We start from the raw sequence: 19351 nt of genomic DNA on the forward strand, positions 1-19351 counted from the left end.
ATAGAAGAGAGTATTACTCGGATTTGAAGACTGGCAGCCCTCCATTGCCAACAGTGCCACTGGGCATGATGCCTGCTGCCAGTAATGTTCTGACGACTTCACCAAGGATCATCATTGGGTCCCTGGTCGCAGGGAGGGGCCTAGTGGGTTAGGTCCAAGGGCAGGGTTGGATTTCAGTTTTACCCCCTTTCCCAATGATGGGACCCATTGATCAGGCATGGAGTACCTGACAACAAGGGGTCCACCACATCATCCATCACCCCAAACTGCTGGCAAAGCCAACAGGTTTTACTGGGGCCTTATGGAGATACTGGAAAGTCTTGCAGCTCCTATTTAATCCCTGAGCTACAACTAAATTCTGGTGGACATGAGGTTGACTGGAGTCAATTGGCTCCTTAATGAGCCAAACTGACATCTCAGCGTGAGCAGACGTGTTCCTCATAACAGCCCCCTCCTGCCTTTGACTTAATCGTAGGAGGTTTTCCCCACTGCCGGTTTCCTGACCCATGGCCTCTCCTGTGATTAAGTGAGCGTGGCCACTATGTTTCCCGATTAAATTCTACTATTGGCTATGAGGAGACAGAAAAGCAGAAAGCATAGTTTTTAACTGCTGTAGCACAGATAATGGTCTGAATGGCCTCCTTCTGTGCAATAAACCTCTACGGTTCTGAGTCAAGATGTTTCTCATGTGACATCTACAAGCTTCGTAGAATTTATATTTAGGGGGGAAATGAATTCCGATATTTACATGTGCGGGACTTTCTGCGGAAGCAGGTACCAACCTTCCCACTCCTGCCGCTGAGGAGGATTCAGGATAGGGTGGTCTCTAGAGGATGGATAGGGGAAGGGAGTGTCTCGGACATATATAAAGAGCTTATGGGTTCGGAGGAGACACAGACCGAGGAGCTGAAGCGAAAGTGGGAGGAGGAGCTGGGAGAGAGATAGAGGATGGCCTCTGGGCGGACACATTAGGAAGGGTCATTGCTACCACAACATGTGCCAGGCTCAGCCTGATCCAATTTAAGGTTGTTCACCGGGCTCACGTGACAGTGGCCCGGATGAGCAGATTCTTTGGGACGGAGGAAAGGTGTGCGAAGTGTGCGGGGGAGGGGGGCAGCGAACCATGTCCATATGTTCTGGGCATGTCCAAAACAGAGGGGATTTTGGCAGGGGTTTGCTGACACCATGTCCAGTATTAAATATGAGGGTGGTAATGAGTCCGGAGGTGGCGATTTTTGGGGTATCGCAGGACCCGGGAATCCAGGAGGAGAAAGAGGCAGACGTTCTGGCCTTTGCTTCCCTGGTAACCCGGGGGCGCATATTGTTGGCATGAGGGGCTCAAAGCCCCCGAAACCGGAGACCTGGTTTTCAGATGGCAGGCTTCCTCTGCCTGGAGAAAATTAAGTTCGCCACAAGAGGGTCTCTGCTGGGGTTCGCCCGGAGGTGGCAACCATAGGTCAACTTCCTCGCAGAGAACTAATCGTCAGCAGAAAGAGGGTGGGAGGTAGGTTAGGGGGGTAAGTAATGGCAAGACCTGTGGGAGAGGGAGGTGGAATTTGCACTGTGTTTATATTTTTCTTGTTATGTATATTGATGATTTTGTTGCTGTTAAAATACCAAAGAAATACCTCAATAAAACATTTATTAAAAAATAAGAATTTATATTTAGGTTTTTAAAATTCCTTTTGGGTTTTCACTGACAAGTACTTAGTACTGACAAGGCCCATAGTGGCTCAGGTCATTTCAAACTCCCTTTTGCCTCCACTGATACCAGTTTTCCTGATAAATTAAGAACCTCTCCATTTCTTTTCAGAATGTTACATTTATTAAGTGCCAGGCCATTATTCCCTACATTATGTTTGGTAAGAGACTGTCCTTCTTTTTTGTTGAATAGTTCCTTAAGTATTTTTTCCATTTCATGTATTGCATTAATTTTTCGAAAGAAGATATTGTTTAATACCTATGAGTTAGATTGAAGAGTACTTACATTTTCCTCCAGGTCCCGGTCTTCATTGAAAAACCAATCATACTGAAATAAATACAAACAAACTGATTACCCGGAGAAAAAAATAACAATACTGTAGACTGTGGAAACATTCTTAACATAATCTAATTTGAATTGCTCGTTTCTATTTTTTTTGGTGTCCAACATCAAGAAAACACAAAACATAGGCCATCTAATGTCTGGAAATATAATGTGCAGTGATTTTTTTCAGGACAAGATTACAAAAAATGTTCGCAATCAAAGAATGTGGACTTTAATTCATACTGTGCTCAATGTCATTCCAGATGCTGAATTGAATCAATGAATTATAATTTATTATTTCAAAGGAAAGGGACATGTTACTGTTTGTGTATCGAGAGGGATGAAGAGCAGCCTTGTCATCCGATAGTTTATATGTTTAAGGACATTCAAATCTTCACACACTGTGGCTGAAGACTGTTGTCTGTGGTGCTGTGTGGTTGAAGCTGCTCCCTGTGTGGCTGAAGACTGCTCTCTGGTGCTGTGTTGCTGAAGAACAAGGAAAGTACAGCACAGAAACAGGCCCTTCGGCCCTCCAAGCCTGCACCGATCATGATGCCTGTCTGAACTAAAACTGTCTGCACTTCTGGGGTGCATATCCCTCTATTTCAATCCTATTCATGTATTCGTTAAGATGCCTCCATACGCCGCTATTGTATCTGCCCTCTGTGGTTGTCATGTGGCTGGAGATTGCTCTCTGTGGCGTTTTGTGGTTGAAGATTGCTCTCTGTGGGCGCTGTGGCTGAAGACTGCTCTCTGTGGGCGCTGTGGCTGAAGACTGCTCTCTATGGGCGCTGTGTGGCTGAAGATTGCTCTCTGTGGGCGCTGTGTGCCTGGAGACTGCTCTCCATGGGCGCTGTGGCTGAAGACTGCTCACTGTGAGCACTGTGTGGCTGAAGACTGCTTTCCTGAATGTCATCAGTGTCAGGGGCCATGGAAGGTGGGAGGGCAGGTTTGGGGGGATTACCCCCTGTTTTACAGAAGAGTGCCTGTATGTGATGGTGCAGGAGGTCAGTGCCAGGTGCAGCATCCTGATGCCAAGCGATGGGAAGAGAAGGGCCGTCCATCTAAACCGAGGTGACTGTCAAGGTCAATGGGCACAACATTGTGCGTCACACCTGGCTGCAGTGCTGCAAAAGGTTCAACGATCTTCTGTGGTCGGCAAGGGCAAGTGCAGAAATGCCATGGAGAGGTGTAGTCGAGTGTCCGTTCCCCTGGACGCTCAGATATCGGTGTGTGTATGCCAACTGGCTTGCAGTCTGCCCTCCCAAAGCTGGACTATCAGCACAACAGGCTGCAGTGCATTGGGAGGGGAAGGTGTGCCATGGTGAAATGGCCTGCTAAATGCCCATGTGTGGGTGGGGGGGGGGGGGAGGGGGCATCTGGAATTGTCCTCAAGGAAGGTGGAACTTTAATGACCTTTTCTATTGTCCCGTCAGAAGACAGGTCACAATACTGCGTAGCATCGCTGAAATAGTGAGGGATTCCCTAATCTGCTGGTGCTGACAAGGAGTTAGAGTGATGCTCTTGAGTTAGACTACCACCAGCCAGCTGGCGTCCATGGTCCTGGTGAGACAGGGATCTAGGATGAAGGTAAGTATGAGCATCACAGATGTGTATGCCACGGGTCCCGGAGAGGTCACAGGCCCCTCTAATCAGAAAGTGATCTGTCCCAGCCAGAGAAGGTGGAGAAGATAGTCAAGAAGGCATACGGCATGCTTGCCTCCATTGGCCGGGGCATGCTGCCTCTCGCTAATACGTTCATTTGCTTCCAAATGGGAGTAGATCCTGTCTCGAAGAATTCTCTCCAGTAATTTCCCTACCACTGATGTAAGGCTCACCAGCCTGTAGTTCCCTGGATTATTCTTGCTACCCTTCTTAAACAAAGGAACAACATTGGCTATTCTCCAGTCCTCCAGGACATCACCTGAAGACAGTGAGGATACAAAGGATCCATTGAAGCTTCAATGCAAATGTCACAATGCAGCATCTCTCCACTGTCTCAGCAGGCCAGCCAGCATGTATAATAACGATGATGATTGAATTCACTGATATTGTGCCTTCCTTCCGCAGATGAGCCAACTGCGCCAGCCACGGGTGACCCTGAAATCCCCCATCAGGCACCCAGGACGACATTGCTCACAACCCCCACCCCATCCTCCCAAACGCAGGGCACCACCTGCCCGATCATCGCCATGCAAAAATAAAAACCAGCTTGGCACCTTGGCAGTGCCAGCATGGAACCTTGGAAGTGCCCCTGGTGGCATCAGTACCAGGGTATCACTCTTCTCAGAGGGCATGCACCTGGGGGCCTCAAATCCCCTGGGAGACCCCCATGAGTGCCGTTCCATCTGGTCCTTGTTTGTGGAGACCAGTACTGAACGGTGTTCGCCTGAGGTCTCCAAGGCAAAGTGGATAGATCTCAACGCCTTGGTTATCTCAGGGAACCGCATCTTAAATTGAGACTAGCTATCTCGCTCTAAAAGGCAGATGTCAAAAAGTGAACGTGCCCACAATGCGGGCTTCACATTGCGATATCTCGCAAGATCGCGTTATATCTCGTGAGGCGTGGCGAGCTGCTTAGATCCCGGGACCGGAGTCTCCCGTCATTTATCGGCCATGTTGCGTCGCCACGCGCTGCTTTTCGGGCACAGCGTGGCCAGTCGATCGTGCCAAGGTCTTCTGTGGTACTGGACATCAGACATTTGTCAGTAGTTGCGCTGCTTGTATACTCTAGCCGCTGGGCGTACTCCATGCAGACTCCATGTATGACTATTCTATCATGGATTTTGAACCATTTCAGTCCTTATTAGCTCCTTTCAAAGAAATCATCCATATAATTCAATCATAAGAAGAAAGGTTAAACTTACATGCTGTATTAACGTTTCGATGATTTTGTACCGATCCTGCATGTGCGTCACCATGTCAATCATTTTGTCTTCGGACGTCCTGACAAGAGTTGGGCCAAATACCAATGCTAAATTCCGTGGTTCCATCTGAGAGGGAAGGAATAAAACACAATGTCAGGCTGGAGTACAAGTTTTTCTTCAGAGGAATCATGGGCATATTAAAAAAAAAGAGAGATAAGAAAGAGTCAATCTGTTGTTACAATAATAACAATCTTTCTTAGTGTCACAAGTAGACTTACATTAACACTGCAATGACGTTACTGTGAAAGGCCCCTATTTGCCACATTCCAGCGCCTATTTGGGTACATGGAGGGAGAATTCTGAATGTCCAATTCACCTAACAAGCACATCTTTAGGGACTTGTGGGAGGAAACCGGAGGAAACCCACGCAGACTCCACACTGACAGGGACCCAAGTTTTACAACTAAAACTTTCTCCTATCGAAGACATAGACTTGATGCTGAACAAGGAGCAGTAGAATAACAGCATAGGAGACAAGTTTATATATGCATACTATGGGAGGACTCTGAATCAAATATGATGTGGAGATGCCGGCGTTGGACTGGGGTGAGCACAGTAAGAAGTTTTACAACACCAGGTTAAAATCCACCAGGTTTGTTTCGAACACTAGCTTTAGGAGCACTGCTCTTTCATAGAACATACAGTGCAGAAGGAGGCCATTCGGCCCATCGAGTCTGCACCAACCCACTTAAGCCCTCACTTCCACCCTATCCCCGTAACTCAATAACCCCTCTGAACCTTTTTGGTCACTAAGGGCAATTTATCATGGCCAATCCACCTAACCTGCACGTCTTTGGACTGTGGGAGGAAACCGGAGCACCCGGAGGAAACCCACACAAACATGGGGAGAACGTGCAGATTCTGCAGACAGTGACCCAGCGGGGAATCGAACCTGGGTGAATGACGATGTTGCGGTTGGTCTTGAGAGCGCGGATGGCAAACTTCCTCAGGTGAATGAAGAGGTATGTTCCAGAAATATATATATATAGACAAAGTCAAAGATACAAGACAATGCTTAGAATGCGAGCATTTGCAGTTAATTAAGTCTTTACAGATCCAGAGATAGGGGTAACCCCAGGTTAAAGAGGTGTGAATTGTCTCAAGCCAGAACAGTTGGTAGGATTTCGCAAGCCCAGGCAAGATGGTGGGGGTTGAATGTAAAGCAACATGAATCCAAGGTCCCGGTTGAGGCCGTACTCATGTGTGCGGAACTTGGCTATAAGTTTCTGCTCGGCGATTTTGCGTTGTCGCGTGTCCTGAAGGCCGCCTTGGAGAACGCTTACCTGGAGATCAGAGGCTGAATGCCCTTGACTGCTGAAGTGTTCCCCGACTGGAAGGGAACATTCCTGCCTGGCGATTGTCGCGCGATGTCCGTTCATCCGTTGTCGCAGCGTCTGCATGGTCTCGCCAAAGTACCACGCTTCGGGACATTCTCTCCTGCAGTCTATGAGATAGACAACTTTGTACTGCTGAAGTGTTCCCCGACTGGAAGGGAACATTCCACACCAAGAACAGGAAGCTTGAGAAACTCGGCATCACCACCAGCAGCAACCAAGCCACCCCCGGTACCACAGTAGAAAACAATACAGGGAAATATATTGTCAACTTGCCGGACTACACCCTTCAACCAGACGAAATAGAAGTCCTCAGCAGAGGGCTCAATTTCTGCACCAGCACCAAAATGGATCCATCAGTCTCGCGGCAGACACGGAGGAATTCATCAGGCGAATGAGGCTCTGTTCTTCCACAGACCACAAGAGGCCGACAGCAAACCCAATGAGTCAAGCAATGAACCAGAACAGCAGACCAAGAGATCTGCGGTGCGGTAAACGAATTGGACCCCTCCGGAATGCCGCTGCCCTAGACCCGACTGTCTGCTCAAGCCATCAGGAGTCGCGTCAATGCCAGATTCATCAGTCGCATTCACAAGACAGCCCCGAACGTCACCCAAGCACAACGGAACGCCATCCGCGCTCTCAAGACCAACTGCAACATCGTCATCAAATCAGCAGACAAAGGAGGGGCCACCGTCATACTGAACAGAACGGATACTGCAAAGAAGTGTACCAACAACTCAACAACCAGGAACACTATAGACAGTTACCCGCAGATCCGACCAAGGAACACACCCGCCAACTCAACAGACTGATCAAGACCTTGGATCCAGGCCTTCAGAGAACCCTACGTGCTCTCATCCCACGTACTCCCCGCATTGGAGATCTCTACTGCCTCCCGTAAATACACAAGGCCAACACACCAGGCCATCCTTTCGTATCAGGCAATGGGACCCTGTGTGAGAACCTCTCTGGCTACATCGAGGGCATCTTGAACCCATCGTACAAGGAACGCCCAGCTTCTGTCGCGACACGATGGACTTCCTACAGAAACTCAGCACCCATGGACCAGTTGAACCAGGAACATTCCTCGTCACAATGGACGTCTCAGCACTCTACACCAGCATCCCCCATGACGATGGCATTGCTGCAACAGCCTCAGTACTCAACACCCACAACTGCCAATCTCCAGGCGCAATTCTGCAACTCATCCACTTCATTCTGGATATCAACGTCTTCACCTTCGACAACAAGTTCTTCATCCAGGTGCACGGAGCAGCCATGGGGACCAAATTCACACCTTAATATGCCAACATCTTCATGCACAAGTTTGAACAAGACCTCCTCACCGCACAGGACCTTCAACCGACGTTATACACCAGATACATAGATGACATTTTTTTCCTTTGGACCCACAGCGAAGAATCACTGAAACGACTACACGATGACATCAATAAGTTCCATTCCAGGGGCAGCACGGTGGCGCAGTGGTAGCACTGCAGTCTCATGACGCCGAGGTCCCAGGTTCGATCCCGGCTCTGGGTCACTGTCCGTGTGGAGTTTGCACATTCTTCCCGTGTTTGCATGGGTTTCAACCCCATAACCCAAAGATGTGCAAGGCAGGTGGATTGAACACGCTAAATTGCCCCTTAATTGGAAACAATGAATTGGATACTCTAAATTTATTTTTAAAAAAGAAGTTCCATCCCACCTTCAGACTCACCATGGACTACTGTCCAAAATCGGTTGCATTCCTGGGCACACTCATCTCCATCAAGGATGGTCACCTCAGCAGGTGCATCCCTATCATCTGCTTTGACATGCTTCCTGCTCAAATTCTCTCCCTCTGTCTTCATGTAGGCCAAGCTCGACAACACTAAGAGGGACATGTTCCTAAATGGTGGTGGGACCCTGCAGATCAGGGCCTCCACCCAGTATGAGGGTTGTGCAGCACACATGGCCGGAGGAGACCGGGACCACATTAAGACGGGCAGCACAGACCTTTTTGTAAAAAAAATAAATTTAGAGTACCCAATTCATTTTTTTCCCCCAATTAAGGGGCAATTTAACATGGCCAATCCACCTACTCTGCACATCTTTGGGTTGTGGGTGCGAAACCCACACAAACACTGGGAGAATGTGAAAACTCCACATGATCAGTGACCCAGAGCCGGGATTAAACCTGGGACCTCGGCGCCATGAGGCAGCAATGCTAACCACTGCGCCACCGTGCTGCTGGCAGCGCAGATCTAATTAAGGACTCTGCACCAGCTGATCTTTCTGACAGTGAGTGCAATGTCATGTCTTAGAATCTGTTGCTATACACTAATTATTACTCTCTTTCATAGGCACCACAGCCAAGTGCACCAGGGACACTGGAAGCCAGTCCCTCATCACCATCCCTGAAGACACCTCGGCTGAGGATTTTGAGGGTTTACTTGTGGAAGACCAGTCACATTGCTCATCCACAACCTCTGCCAGTGCAGTGACGCATACATTATGGAGGATGGCCTTTTTAGCACCATTTCGGGGGTTTTGCCTGTTGATTGGAGCCTTGTCCCCTGGAAGCCATATTTGGGGTGTTGTACTGGCTGGAGTTGCAGATGGGTGCGGGGGCAAATGTTTTAGCCTTCGCCTCGCTGATTGCTCGTAATGCGGATCCTGTTTGGGTGGAGGTCAGCTTCTCCACCCTATGCCTCGGGGGACCTGCTGCCGTTCTTTGCCCTGGAGGTGAAATTTGCTCTAAGGTGGGGCGTGTGATTGGTTCTACAAAAGTTGGGGTTTGTTCATTCTGCATTTTGGAGAGTTGGTTAGCATTGACTGTTGAGGGAGGGGTGAGGAAGGGGAGAGGGAGGTATGGATGGGTGGGGGGGTTTAATGTATTGGGTGTTTTTTTTATTGTTGTAAAATGTAAAACTGTTGAAAATTTGGAATAAAAATACTTTACAAAATGCAAAAAACCCTATTATTGCAGGGAGATCGCTGATTGGAATGCATCGGAATTAATCTCACATTGAAATTGAAATTGAAAATCGCTTATTGTCACAAGTAGGCTTCAAATTAAGTTACTGTGAAAAGCCACATTCCGGCGTCTGTTCGGGGAGGCTGGTATGGGAATTGAACCGTGCTGCTGGCCTGCCTTGGTCTGCTTTAAAAGCCAGCGATTTAGCCCAGTGTGCTAAACCAGCCCCTGGTTTATGAATGTGCCATTTTCATTGAAGGCTCCAGATTGCATCTATAGCTATTAAGATACTCCTAATATGTCTCAGCTGTACATTCCTGCTCTTTTGGTAATTCAGATTCCAGATGGGTGAGCCTTTAATTAGCCCCAGAGTGCTGTGATCCACTCCTTCCAGTAGCCAAACAGCCCTCCCCGCAACGGTTTTTCTTAGTTTCACTTTCAGCTGTACCATTGCTCGAGGTTCCATGGTAGTTGTCCTCAGGATCTATGGATATGCACCCCAAGGTCCCTCTGTATGACCTAGCGTCCTACCATTCATTATGTATTCCCTTAGTCTTCCCAAAATGTGTAACCGTACACTTTTCAGGGTTAAATTCCCTTTGCTACTGTTCTGCTCATCTGACTAGCCCGTCTGTACTGTCCTGTAATCTAAGGCTTTCCTCCTCGTTATGTATCACACCACCAATTCTCGTGTCATCTGCAAATTTACAAATCATATCTCCCACATGCCTGTCCAGACCATTAATGTACACTTTTTATGATCCCGGATTAGACCCTAATAGGGCCCATAAGGGACCAAGGGGAAAATCTGAGGATGGAGCCAGAGGACACTGGTAGGGTGATGAATGAATGCTTCACATCTGTCTTCATCCAAGAGAATGAGGAGGTAGATATGGAAGTCAGGGAGAGAGACTGTGAGGTTCTTCAGCAAATTGACATAGGCAGTGGCAAGGTATTGGAGATGTTATCTGGCTTAAAAGTGGCCAAATCTCCAAGTCCAGATGAATTGTGACCCAGGCTGCTGTCGGAGGGGAGGGCGGAGAATGTGAGGGCTCTGACCCAAATGTTTAATTCCTCTCTGGCCACAGGGAAGGTGCCAGAGAACTGGAGAACAGCTAATGTGGTCCCACTATTTAAGAAAGGTTGTAGAGATAAGCCTGGGAACTACAGACTAGTGAGTCTCGCGTCAGTGTTAGAGAAAAAATTCTGAAGAAGAGAATCAATCGAGGCACAGATTACAAAAGCAAGGAAGTCATGTTGGAGTTGTATAGAACTTTGATGAGGCCATAGCTGGAGTACAGTTTGCAATTCTGGTCGGCACATTATAGGACATTACAGGTGCAGAGGAGATTCACCAGGGTGTTACCTGGGATGGGACGGTTAAGTTAATAAGAGAGGTCGGATAGGGTTGGGTTGACAGGAGACTTCCGGTGACGGCGGGCAGAAGGCGGCCGCACAATGGAGGGCTCCCATTCGGGAACGGCATTTTCGGGGCTTTAAGCCCGGTCCCGGGGTCCACGGAGGCGGCAGAAGCAGGGAGAAGGCACGGAGGAGGCACAGTGAAGACACAGGAGGAAAAAAGAACAAAGAAAAATGTTGAGGGTGAGCAAAAAAACGGCCGGAAAAAAAACAGCTGAAGGTCCGTCGGGGAGTGGAAAGGTCACCGCGGGGTCACCAAGGAAAATGGAGGCTGGAGCACCAGGGAAGGCCGCACTGCTTACGGCTGAAGAAATAACTAAGGTGATGGCTGCAGAATTTGAAAAGCAGTTGGCGCAGATTGCGAAATGCATGGAGACGGTGAGGAAGGAGATGAGGGAGGTTTTGAGTGTGCTGGTGGAGGAGGCGGTTTCCCCGGTGAGGACGGAGGTGGCGAGCGCAGTGGCGGAGGTGCGAGAACAAGGGGAGGCGCTGAAGGAAGTGGAGGAGACATTATTGCAGCACGGTGATCAACTTGCCTCGATGGGGAAAGAGATGCGGAAGGTGATGGACACTAACAAGTATCTGCAAGGAAAAATGGAAGACCTGGAAAACAGATCCAGGCGACAGAATTTGAGGATTGTGGGGCTGCCCGAAGGAGTTGAAGGACCGAAGCCGACTGAGTATTTTGCCGCGATGCTGGCAAAACTATTGGGGGAGGGGGAGGATCCCATCCGATATGAACTGGATCGGGCTCATCGATCGTGGAGGCCTGTACCAAAGGCGAGTGAGCCGCCAAGGGCAGTGACTCTGTGCTTCCGTAGGTACAGTGTGAAGGAGAAGGTCCTGAGCTGGGCCAAGCAGAAGTGGGTGGTGCAGTGGGCTGGAGCTGGTATACGTGTATACCAGGACTTTACGGTGGAGCTGGCAAGGAGGCGGGCTGCCTTAAACCGGGTGAAGAGGGCACTGTACATTAGCAAGGTGTGGTGCGGCATTGTATATCCAGCGAAACTGAGGGTGACTTACAAGCTCAGGGACTTTTATTTTGGAACCGCGGAAGCAGCGGAGGAGTTTGCGAAAGCAGAAGGACTGTGGCAGAACTGACAAATTGAGGAATGGCCATGTGCCGATGTAACCTCATGACTGTATTTTCTTCTTTTTTGTATCACTGCGCGCGGGTGTAGAGACTAAAGGAGCCAATGTGGTATATATTTGGACAAGGGAAGGGACGGGACTTTCACTCGAAATGAGGGTTCTTTGGGGTGTAGGTGGATATGCGGGGTTTGTGTGCTAAAAGGGGATCTTTGGGCTTTCCTAGGGCCGGGCAAGTGGGAAAGGGACCCGTGCGGAAGTCTCCACGCTGGCCGGTTTAAGCCGGCCAGTGAATGGGAGTGAGGTGGGGGGAGGGGCTGCGGCCATCGGAGCCTGGCAGAACAGGGTCCGAGTGGTCTAGCCGGGGTGGAAAGTTGGAGGGAAGGAACCGAGGTTGGGAGGAGGAGTTCTACAAGAGGCAGTGGACGGGAGGAGCTGTGTAAGATTAAGGGTGACTACGGGTAATCCCCGATTCCATTTTGTCATTTGTTTATGTAAACATGCGGGTTGAGGTTTGGGGGTTGGTGGGTAGATGGGATCGTTGTTATTATGGGCACTGACATATCTTGCTGATTATTGTTTATTGTTGATGGATGTAAATGTGGGAGAAAATGTGAAAAAGGAGGAGAATAAAATTTATTTTTTATTTTTTAAAAAAAGGATAGGGTTGGGTTGTTTTCTCTGGAGCAGAGAAGACTGAGGGGTGACCTGATCGAGGTGTACAAGATTATGAGGGGCATGAACAGGGAGGATAGGGAGCAGCTGTTCCCTTTATTTGAAGAGTGAGTCACAAGGGGACACACGTTCAAGGTGAGGGGAGTACTTGGCATGTCATAACATTCAAGGCTATGGCTAATTGCTGGCAAATGGGATTAGGTAGGCAGGTCAGGTGTTTTTCATGCATCAGTGCAGGCTCATCGGGCTGAAGGGCCTCTTCAGCACTGTATTATTCTGCGATTCTCAGATTCCAGGAGAGATTTCACGCAGACATAGTGATGTAGTATATTAAAACAAACTTTATTACTAACACAGTATTAAAATATCACTCAAGAATGTTATGGTCCAGAGCTTAGAAACTCCAAAGTGTATTATGAAGTTCACCTAACCTACAAACTTCATATTGAATTTAGCTAGGATGAGCACAAGAGTCTTCCCTTCAGTTGTGATTCATCAATCTTCCTAGACACTTTAATCAAAGCATGCTTTATTCTAAGGACTTAGTTAACATAAATATATTATAAAAATATATATACATAAACACACAGCAAGAATTATTATCAATTACAAACATAAAGACACCACACAGCTAGAGTAATCTATGTATAACACAATGAATTCCCCCTTAACTGTTCCAATTCAAAAACAAAATCCAATAAACGAAAAACCCCTTTTCAAGGGCATGGCCTAGCACTCTGTATTCTCACTTGAATGAGACTGGCTTTCGCGGAGATTCTGATCCCGTCTCACCAGCAGATTTAACCCCTTCCGGAAAGCAAACTATATCTTTTAAGTTACCAAAGCAGGTAGCTAACATCAATGGGTTTTGTACTGGAACAACTCTTTAAAATGAAACCATAGAAAGGCAGGAAAAAAACCCACTTCTTTCTCCCTCTGAGCCCACAGCAGTCAAACTGAAAATGAACCTGAAAAACCTCACAGCCACAGCTTAGCTCCAGCCATAAAATGGCATCACTGGAGCTATGTGATAAGACAAAAACATTTTTTTAAAGGGACACTCCCATGACAATAACATCACACAAGAAAATAACTTGCAATTACCCCTTAAATAATGCCAATCAATACAGTGACACAATACCATTAACTGCTATCTCTACTTGCACTCAAACAACAAAAACACCTCAGATCCCAAACCACTTTTCAATATAGTTAGCGCTCAGGAATACTTCCTGGACAGAGGTGTCTTGAAGCTTCACTTTGAAAAAGAGAAATCTTCGGAGACTGTTTTAAAGAAAGGGACCTGACCCTGTCAGAACAATGCAGGTTCTCTAGCTGAAGTCGTCAGAAATTGCCTTCATAGCTTAACTTCCAGCTTCCAATTAAAATGTTGACCGTTAAAACCTGATTGCTCCAACCCATGGCTCCTCCCATTAATTACATCATCTTGCGAACTGAACACAATGGGCGGGATTCTCCGACCCTCCACCAAGGGGGGGGGGGGGGGCAGCATAAATCCCGCCCCGCCGCCGAATTCTCCAGCACCGGTTTTTGGGCGGGGATTGCAGCACGCCGGTCGGGGGCCGTTGGCAGTGGCCCCCCCGGCAATTCTCTGGTTCCCGATGGGCTGAGCGGCCGCCTGTTTTCGGCCAGCCCGGCCCTGGGAGGGGTGGGTTTTTTTTTTCCCCCCACGGTGGCGTGGGCCGCGATCGGGGCCCACCGATCTGCAGGCAGGCCTGTGCCATGGAGGCACTCTTTCCTTCCGCGCCGGCCTTTGTAAGGCTCCGCCATGGCCGGCGCGGAGAAGAAACCCCTGAGCATGCGCAGGAATCACGCCAGTGGTTCTGTGCATGCGCCAGAACACGCTGGCGCTCCTGCGCATGTGCCAACTCACGCCGGCCGGTGGAGGCCTTTCGGTGCCGGTTGGCACGGCGCCAACCACTTCAGCGGTGGCCTAGCCCTCGGAAGTGCAGATGATTCTGCATCTTCCGGGCGGCTGGATGCCGGAGTGGTTCACGCCACTCTTTGGCGCCGGTACTGCCCGCCCCGCCGATTGCGGGAGAATCATGCCCAATGTCTCTAATTAACTACTTCACATGGAACCCTCTTAATATAAACCATTGATATAAACCATTAATATAAGCCATTAGCCCGAGCTTTTACAATGCCCAGCTGTCTTGCAAACAGGGATTTTTAAACATACCACTGCAGCAGTCACGCACACTCTGACGCAGGCTTTTAACCCTTATTGCACCAAATACAAATAACACAACGTAACTGAAATTCCTACATTCATCACACACTGCAAATAACAACAGACCCAAAACAATCCTGCGATACATCACTGGATACAGGTTGCCAGTCACAAAAATAACCTTCAACCATTACCCTTCCTGCCACTAAGCCAATTTTAGGTTCAATTTGACAAATTGCTTTGGATCCCCATGGGCTCTTACCTTCTTGATCAGTGTCTCATGCGGAACCTTCTCAAAAGCCTTACTGTTTAGCACAGGGCTAAATCGCTGGCTTTGAAAGCAAACCAAGGCAGGCCAGCAGCACGGTTCAATTCCCGTAACAGCCTCCCCGAACAGGCGCTGGAATATGGCGACTAGGGGCTTTTCACAGTAACTTCATTTGAAGCCTACTTGTGACAATAAGCGATTTTCATTTCATTCATTTTCATTTCATGTAGACTACATCAATGGCACTGCCCTCATCTACACACCTCGTCACCTTGAAATTATCACATTTGTTGACGTGATCTCCCTCTGAAAAAGCAATGTTGATTATCCTTGATTAATCCTTGCCTTGTCAAGTGACATTAATTCTGTCCCTCTGAATTTTTTCCAATAATTTCCCTACCATTGATGTTAGACTCACTGGCCTGTAATTACCTGTCTTTTCCCTTCTTGAATAATATTACATTAGCTCTCCGCCAGTTCTCTGGCACCTCTCCTGTGGTCAGGCGGGATTTGAACATAGCAGCCTGGGACATAGCTACCAATGTAACTGTACTAACGAGAACCATGATCTCTGACTGTTTACCCTCTCCTTTCAGAATGTCCTGCAGCCATTCAGGGACATCCTTGACCCTGGCACGAGCGAGGCAATACAAAATTCTGGAGTCACGTTTGTAGCCGCAGAAACGCCAGTCTGTGCCCTCTTCCAACATTATTCCCACTACTGCTTGCCGTTGTAAGCAGATATTGCATTTAATAATTTACCACATATGTAGGAAATACTGTATAAATATAGCAATAGTAGTTTTGGCATCCGAATAATTGCCAAACTGGTACACGATACCTTGTTCTTTTCAGAGTGATCCGCTACTGTCTTCAGGTGTCCTGTGAGGAACTTCAGGGTTTCCAAATAATTTTCTGGCAAGTTCCGAAGCTGAAATAATATAACTCTCATTATATACAACAACACATTCATGCTTAATTATTATAAATTCTAATGTAATAGAATTTGTGTATAAAAATTAAAAACGTAAATGCTTCAGTCCAATCTTTGACCCCTCAGATAAAGATAGAAGCTGAGAGAAAGTGGAGTTCAGTGAACAATTGAGAGAGGAAGTTACGGGGTACTACAGCACTTTTGGTTACATGCAAATGGGTTTGGAGGGCATAATTTCAAAGTGTGTAGGTGACACAAAGTTGGAAATGTAAACAGTGAGGAGGATAGTAACAGTCATCAGGAGGACAGACTAGTGAAATGGACACATGCATGACACATGGAATTTAAAGCAGAGATTTGAAGTAATGCACATTGGACAGAAAAACAAAAAGAGACAGTACAAACTAAATGGTACAATTTTAAAGGGGGTGCACATTAGAGACCTGGTGGTTCGCATCCACAAATTTCTGAAGATGACAGGACCAATTGAAAAGTCATTAAAAGAACATAAATGAAATTCCAGTGGCATGGAGTGGGTGGTCGCACATTTGGCGGCCCCATTCAAGGTGGAGCTTTTTGGTCCTTCCCCATCTGAATGGTGTAGTATTTGAGGGCTAAGACAATATGAGTGCCCAGGGAAGGTAATACTCCTCTGGTGAGGCTGGTGTATGGATTAGCGGACGAGAAGTGCCATGGGAAAGAGAGAGTAGTTGGAGCAGGAAAGTCTTGGTGGTGCGCCACAGGTGAGTATGGCGGAGGGCAAAGGGGCAGCGCTGCCCGCCCAGTGATCGATGGAGCAGCTGGTGAAGGTTTTGAATAATAAATTCCAGCAGCAGAGGAAAGAGGCTTTGCAGGATTTGGCCAAGGTGGTGGAGCCACTTAGAGCGGCGATTGAGCGGGTGGAGCGATCCAGAAGGTGGAGTCGGTGGGGGTGCATGAGGATTGGCTGATCTCACTGGAGGCGGAGATGGGGATGGTGTTGAGCAGCCAGAAGAAGCCAAGAGAGAACTTGGAGGACCTTGAGAACCACACCAGGAGGCAGAATCTGAGGATCGTTGGGATGCCCGAAAGCATCAAAGGTGCGGAGGCCACCAAGTATGTGGTGGGCATACTGGAAAAGTTGATGGGGGAGGGGACCTTTGACCAGCCCCTCGAGGTGGATCGGGCGCACAGGGCGCTGAGGAGGAGGCCGCAGGTGCGGGAGCCGCTGAGGGCAATGGTGGTTTTGTAAAGGCCCCGAAGAATCCAGCACGAGTTTTAAGGATACAAAATAATAAAGTTTATTTACTATAACAATATATACATAGTAGTAGCAGTAACTTCCCTTGCTACCTTCTCCTTCCTCTTGGTTCCTGGACTGGCCAGCTTATTTATAGTAGGAGTTTCTCCGCCCCCCTTATTGGGGAAGTTCATACTCCCATAGGATTGTGGGATAATCATTAGTCCCCAGCCAATCGTCAGTAGGCAGGTTATAACAGGTGGTGAGGCTGAATCGATTTTTGGACAAAGAAAAAATTCTGAAGTGGGCGAGGCAGATCAAGAAATGTACCTGGGAGGGGAGTGAGCTGCGTATTTACCAGGACCTGGGTGCAGAGCTGGCGAAGCAGACGGCCATTACAACCGGATAAAGGTTAAGAAGGGAGTGAAGTTTAGGGTTTTGTACCCTGCCCGTTTGTTGGTGACACATCAGAAGTGGGAATTTTATTTTGACTCGCCAGAGGAGGCGATGGACTTTTCGAGGGACCATGGAATGGGATGAGTATGAGGACATTGAACTTTGGAGAGGAGTTCTGTGTTCATTGTGAGGCACACGGGGTGGGCAATGTGGGTGGGCTTCGGCAGGGGAGCGGTGATGGTGAGTGTGACTTTTGTTTCACTTTGTTTGTTGGTGGTTGGGAGGAATAGGGTGGGGGGGGGGGGGGGGAAGGTTGGACTGGAGGGGTGAGAGGTAGTTGTTAGACGTTTTAGTTGCTGTGATATGAAGAGTCTAAAGTTCTGTTCCTTTTTCACAAATGCACATTTATTTCCTTCCAACAGCCTTTGCACAAATCTCTCGCTATACATCACCTGACAGAGGCCACCTGAAGCCCCTTTACATATCAGTGTCAATTATTGGATACTTAACATAAATGAGACAACTAATTACAATGTCTCTTAACCCATTACTTAACAGTCTCCCCTTCCTTGGAGAAAAAAAATAATTAGGTGAAAACTAATTTTCAACAAACTCAAAAACACACACATGATTTCCCCCCTTAAAAAGTCACAGAAACAAGCGCCCTTCATTAACAATATCCAAAAGTTTCTGTGAACATGCCCATCTTTTCGTAAAACAGTCTGACAGTTGATAGCTCCTGTCGACCCATTTAATTTGATGTTATTTCCCCTCTGTCCGACATCTGCTTCAAACTTGCGATGTCTATCCGTAACCTCTTTTCATTGACACTTTTTGTAGAGTGCACATTTTCCCACAGGGATATATTGTCAATGTGACAGTCAATAGGTATATTACCCAAATCCCAAAATTTCTGTCAATAGCATACTTATATAAAAGGCCATATCCACCGCCACTACAAGGCTTAACATCTCAGCAGCCAAAGTGCTTTTTACCACTCTCCTTATTTTCTTTGTTTCCCACACAAGCGGGCAACATTTACCATTGTTCCCCAAAAGGAAAATTATAAAACCTGCGCTTGAAACCCCATCACATAAATTTGCGTAGGACACATCACTATAAACTATGAGTTTCAAGTGCCTAAGGTCACCTAAAACTGGAAACTTCAAAACACACTCCTGCATTTTTAGTTTGGCCAACGCTTTATTTGCTCTTATTATGTCTTCCACTTTGGGATCATTCATTTTTGTACTCAACTCTAAGACATCAAAACTCACGTCCGGTCTAGTCTGTCTACCTAACCAGTTCAGTTGCCCAATTAAACTTCGCAGTTGCTCTTTTTCTATCTTTGAAACCATTGCGGTTTTTTGTGAAACTCGGCCACGACTAATTGCTATTGGGGTGATGCTTTCCAAATAAGATTGCTGACGTAAAGTTGCCCCTAACTTAGTCTGTCCAATTTCCAGTCCAATATATTTAAATGCACCGGAAGCCTGACTTCCAACCTTGAATTCTTTCCTCAAACCAGAGATTACAATAGCTTCAAAATCATTAGTCCCACCCCACAAAAAATCATCGACATGCATCATAAAAATGCCAGAAAGATTTCCTTTATAGTGCCAGTAAAACATTGCAGGATCTGCTTTCAACTGGCAACAGCCTAACTTTAACAAAACTGACCTTGCTGAAAAATACCAGATTCTAGATGCATCATTTAATCCATATACACATTTGTTCAACTTCCAGAGTACTCCTTCTGTGTTAGCTGCTTCTTTAGGAGGACGGAGAAAAATGTCTCTCTGGAGCTGATGCCCCTGCAAAAAGGCAGCTCTTATATCTATAGATTTGCATTCCCATGCCTTTGTGGTTAATAGAGCCAAGATAATCTTTAAAATAACCTTTCCTGCT

The 19351-nt window shown here is 47.4% G+C and overlaps 1 protein-coding gene across 10 annotated transcripts in view; it reads right to left on the reverse strand.

The window, feature by feature from the left end:
• arhgap23a (Rho GTPase activating protein 23a) overlaps positions 1-19351 on the reverse strand; it is a 606368-nt gene that overhangs the window by 29604 nt on the left and 557413 nt on the right. For all 10 annotated transcript variants that reach the window (XM_072487495.1, XM_072487494.1, XM_072487496.1 and 7 more), the window contains 3 exons: positions 15736-15825; positions 4894-5019; positions 1988-2029 (listed from right to left, as the gene is read on the reverse strand). In XM_072487495.1, the coding sequence (XP_072343596.1) occupies positions 1988-2029; positions 4894-5019; positions 15736-15825 (258 nt within the window). The remainder of the gene's footprint in view (positions 1-1987; positions 2030-4893; positions 5020-15735; positions 15826-19351) is intronic.

The sequence above is a fragment of the Scyliorhinus torazame genome, chromosome 21 (assembly GCF_047496885.1).
Source record: "Scyliorhinus torazame isolate Kashiwa2021f chromosome 21, sScyTor2.1, whole genome shotgun sequence".
Lineage (NCBI taxonomy): Eukaryota > Metazoa > Chordata > Chondrichthyes > Carcharhiniformes > Scyliorhinidae > Scyliorhinus > Scyliorhinus torazame.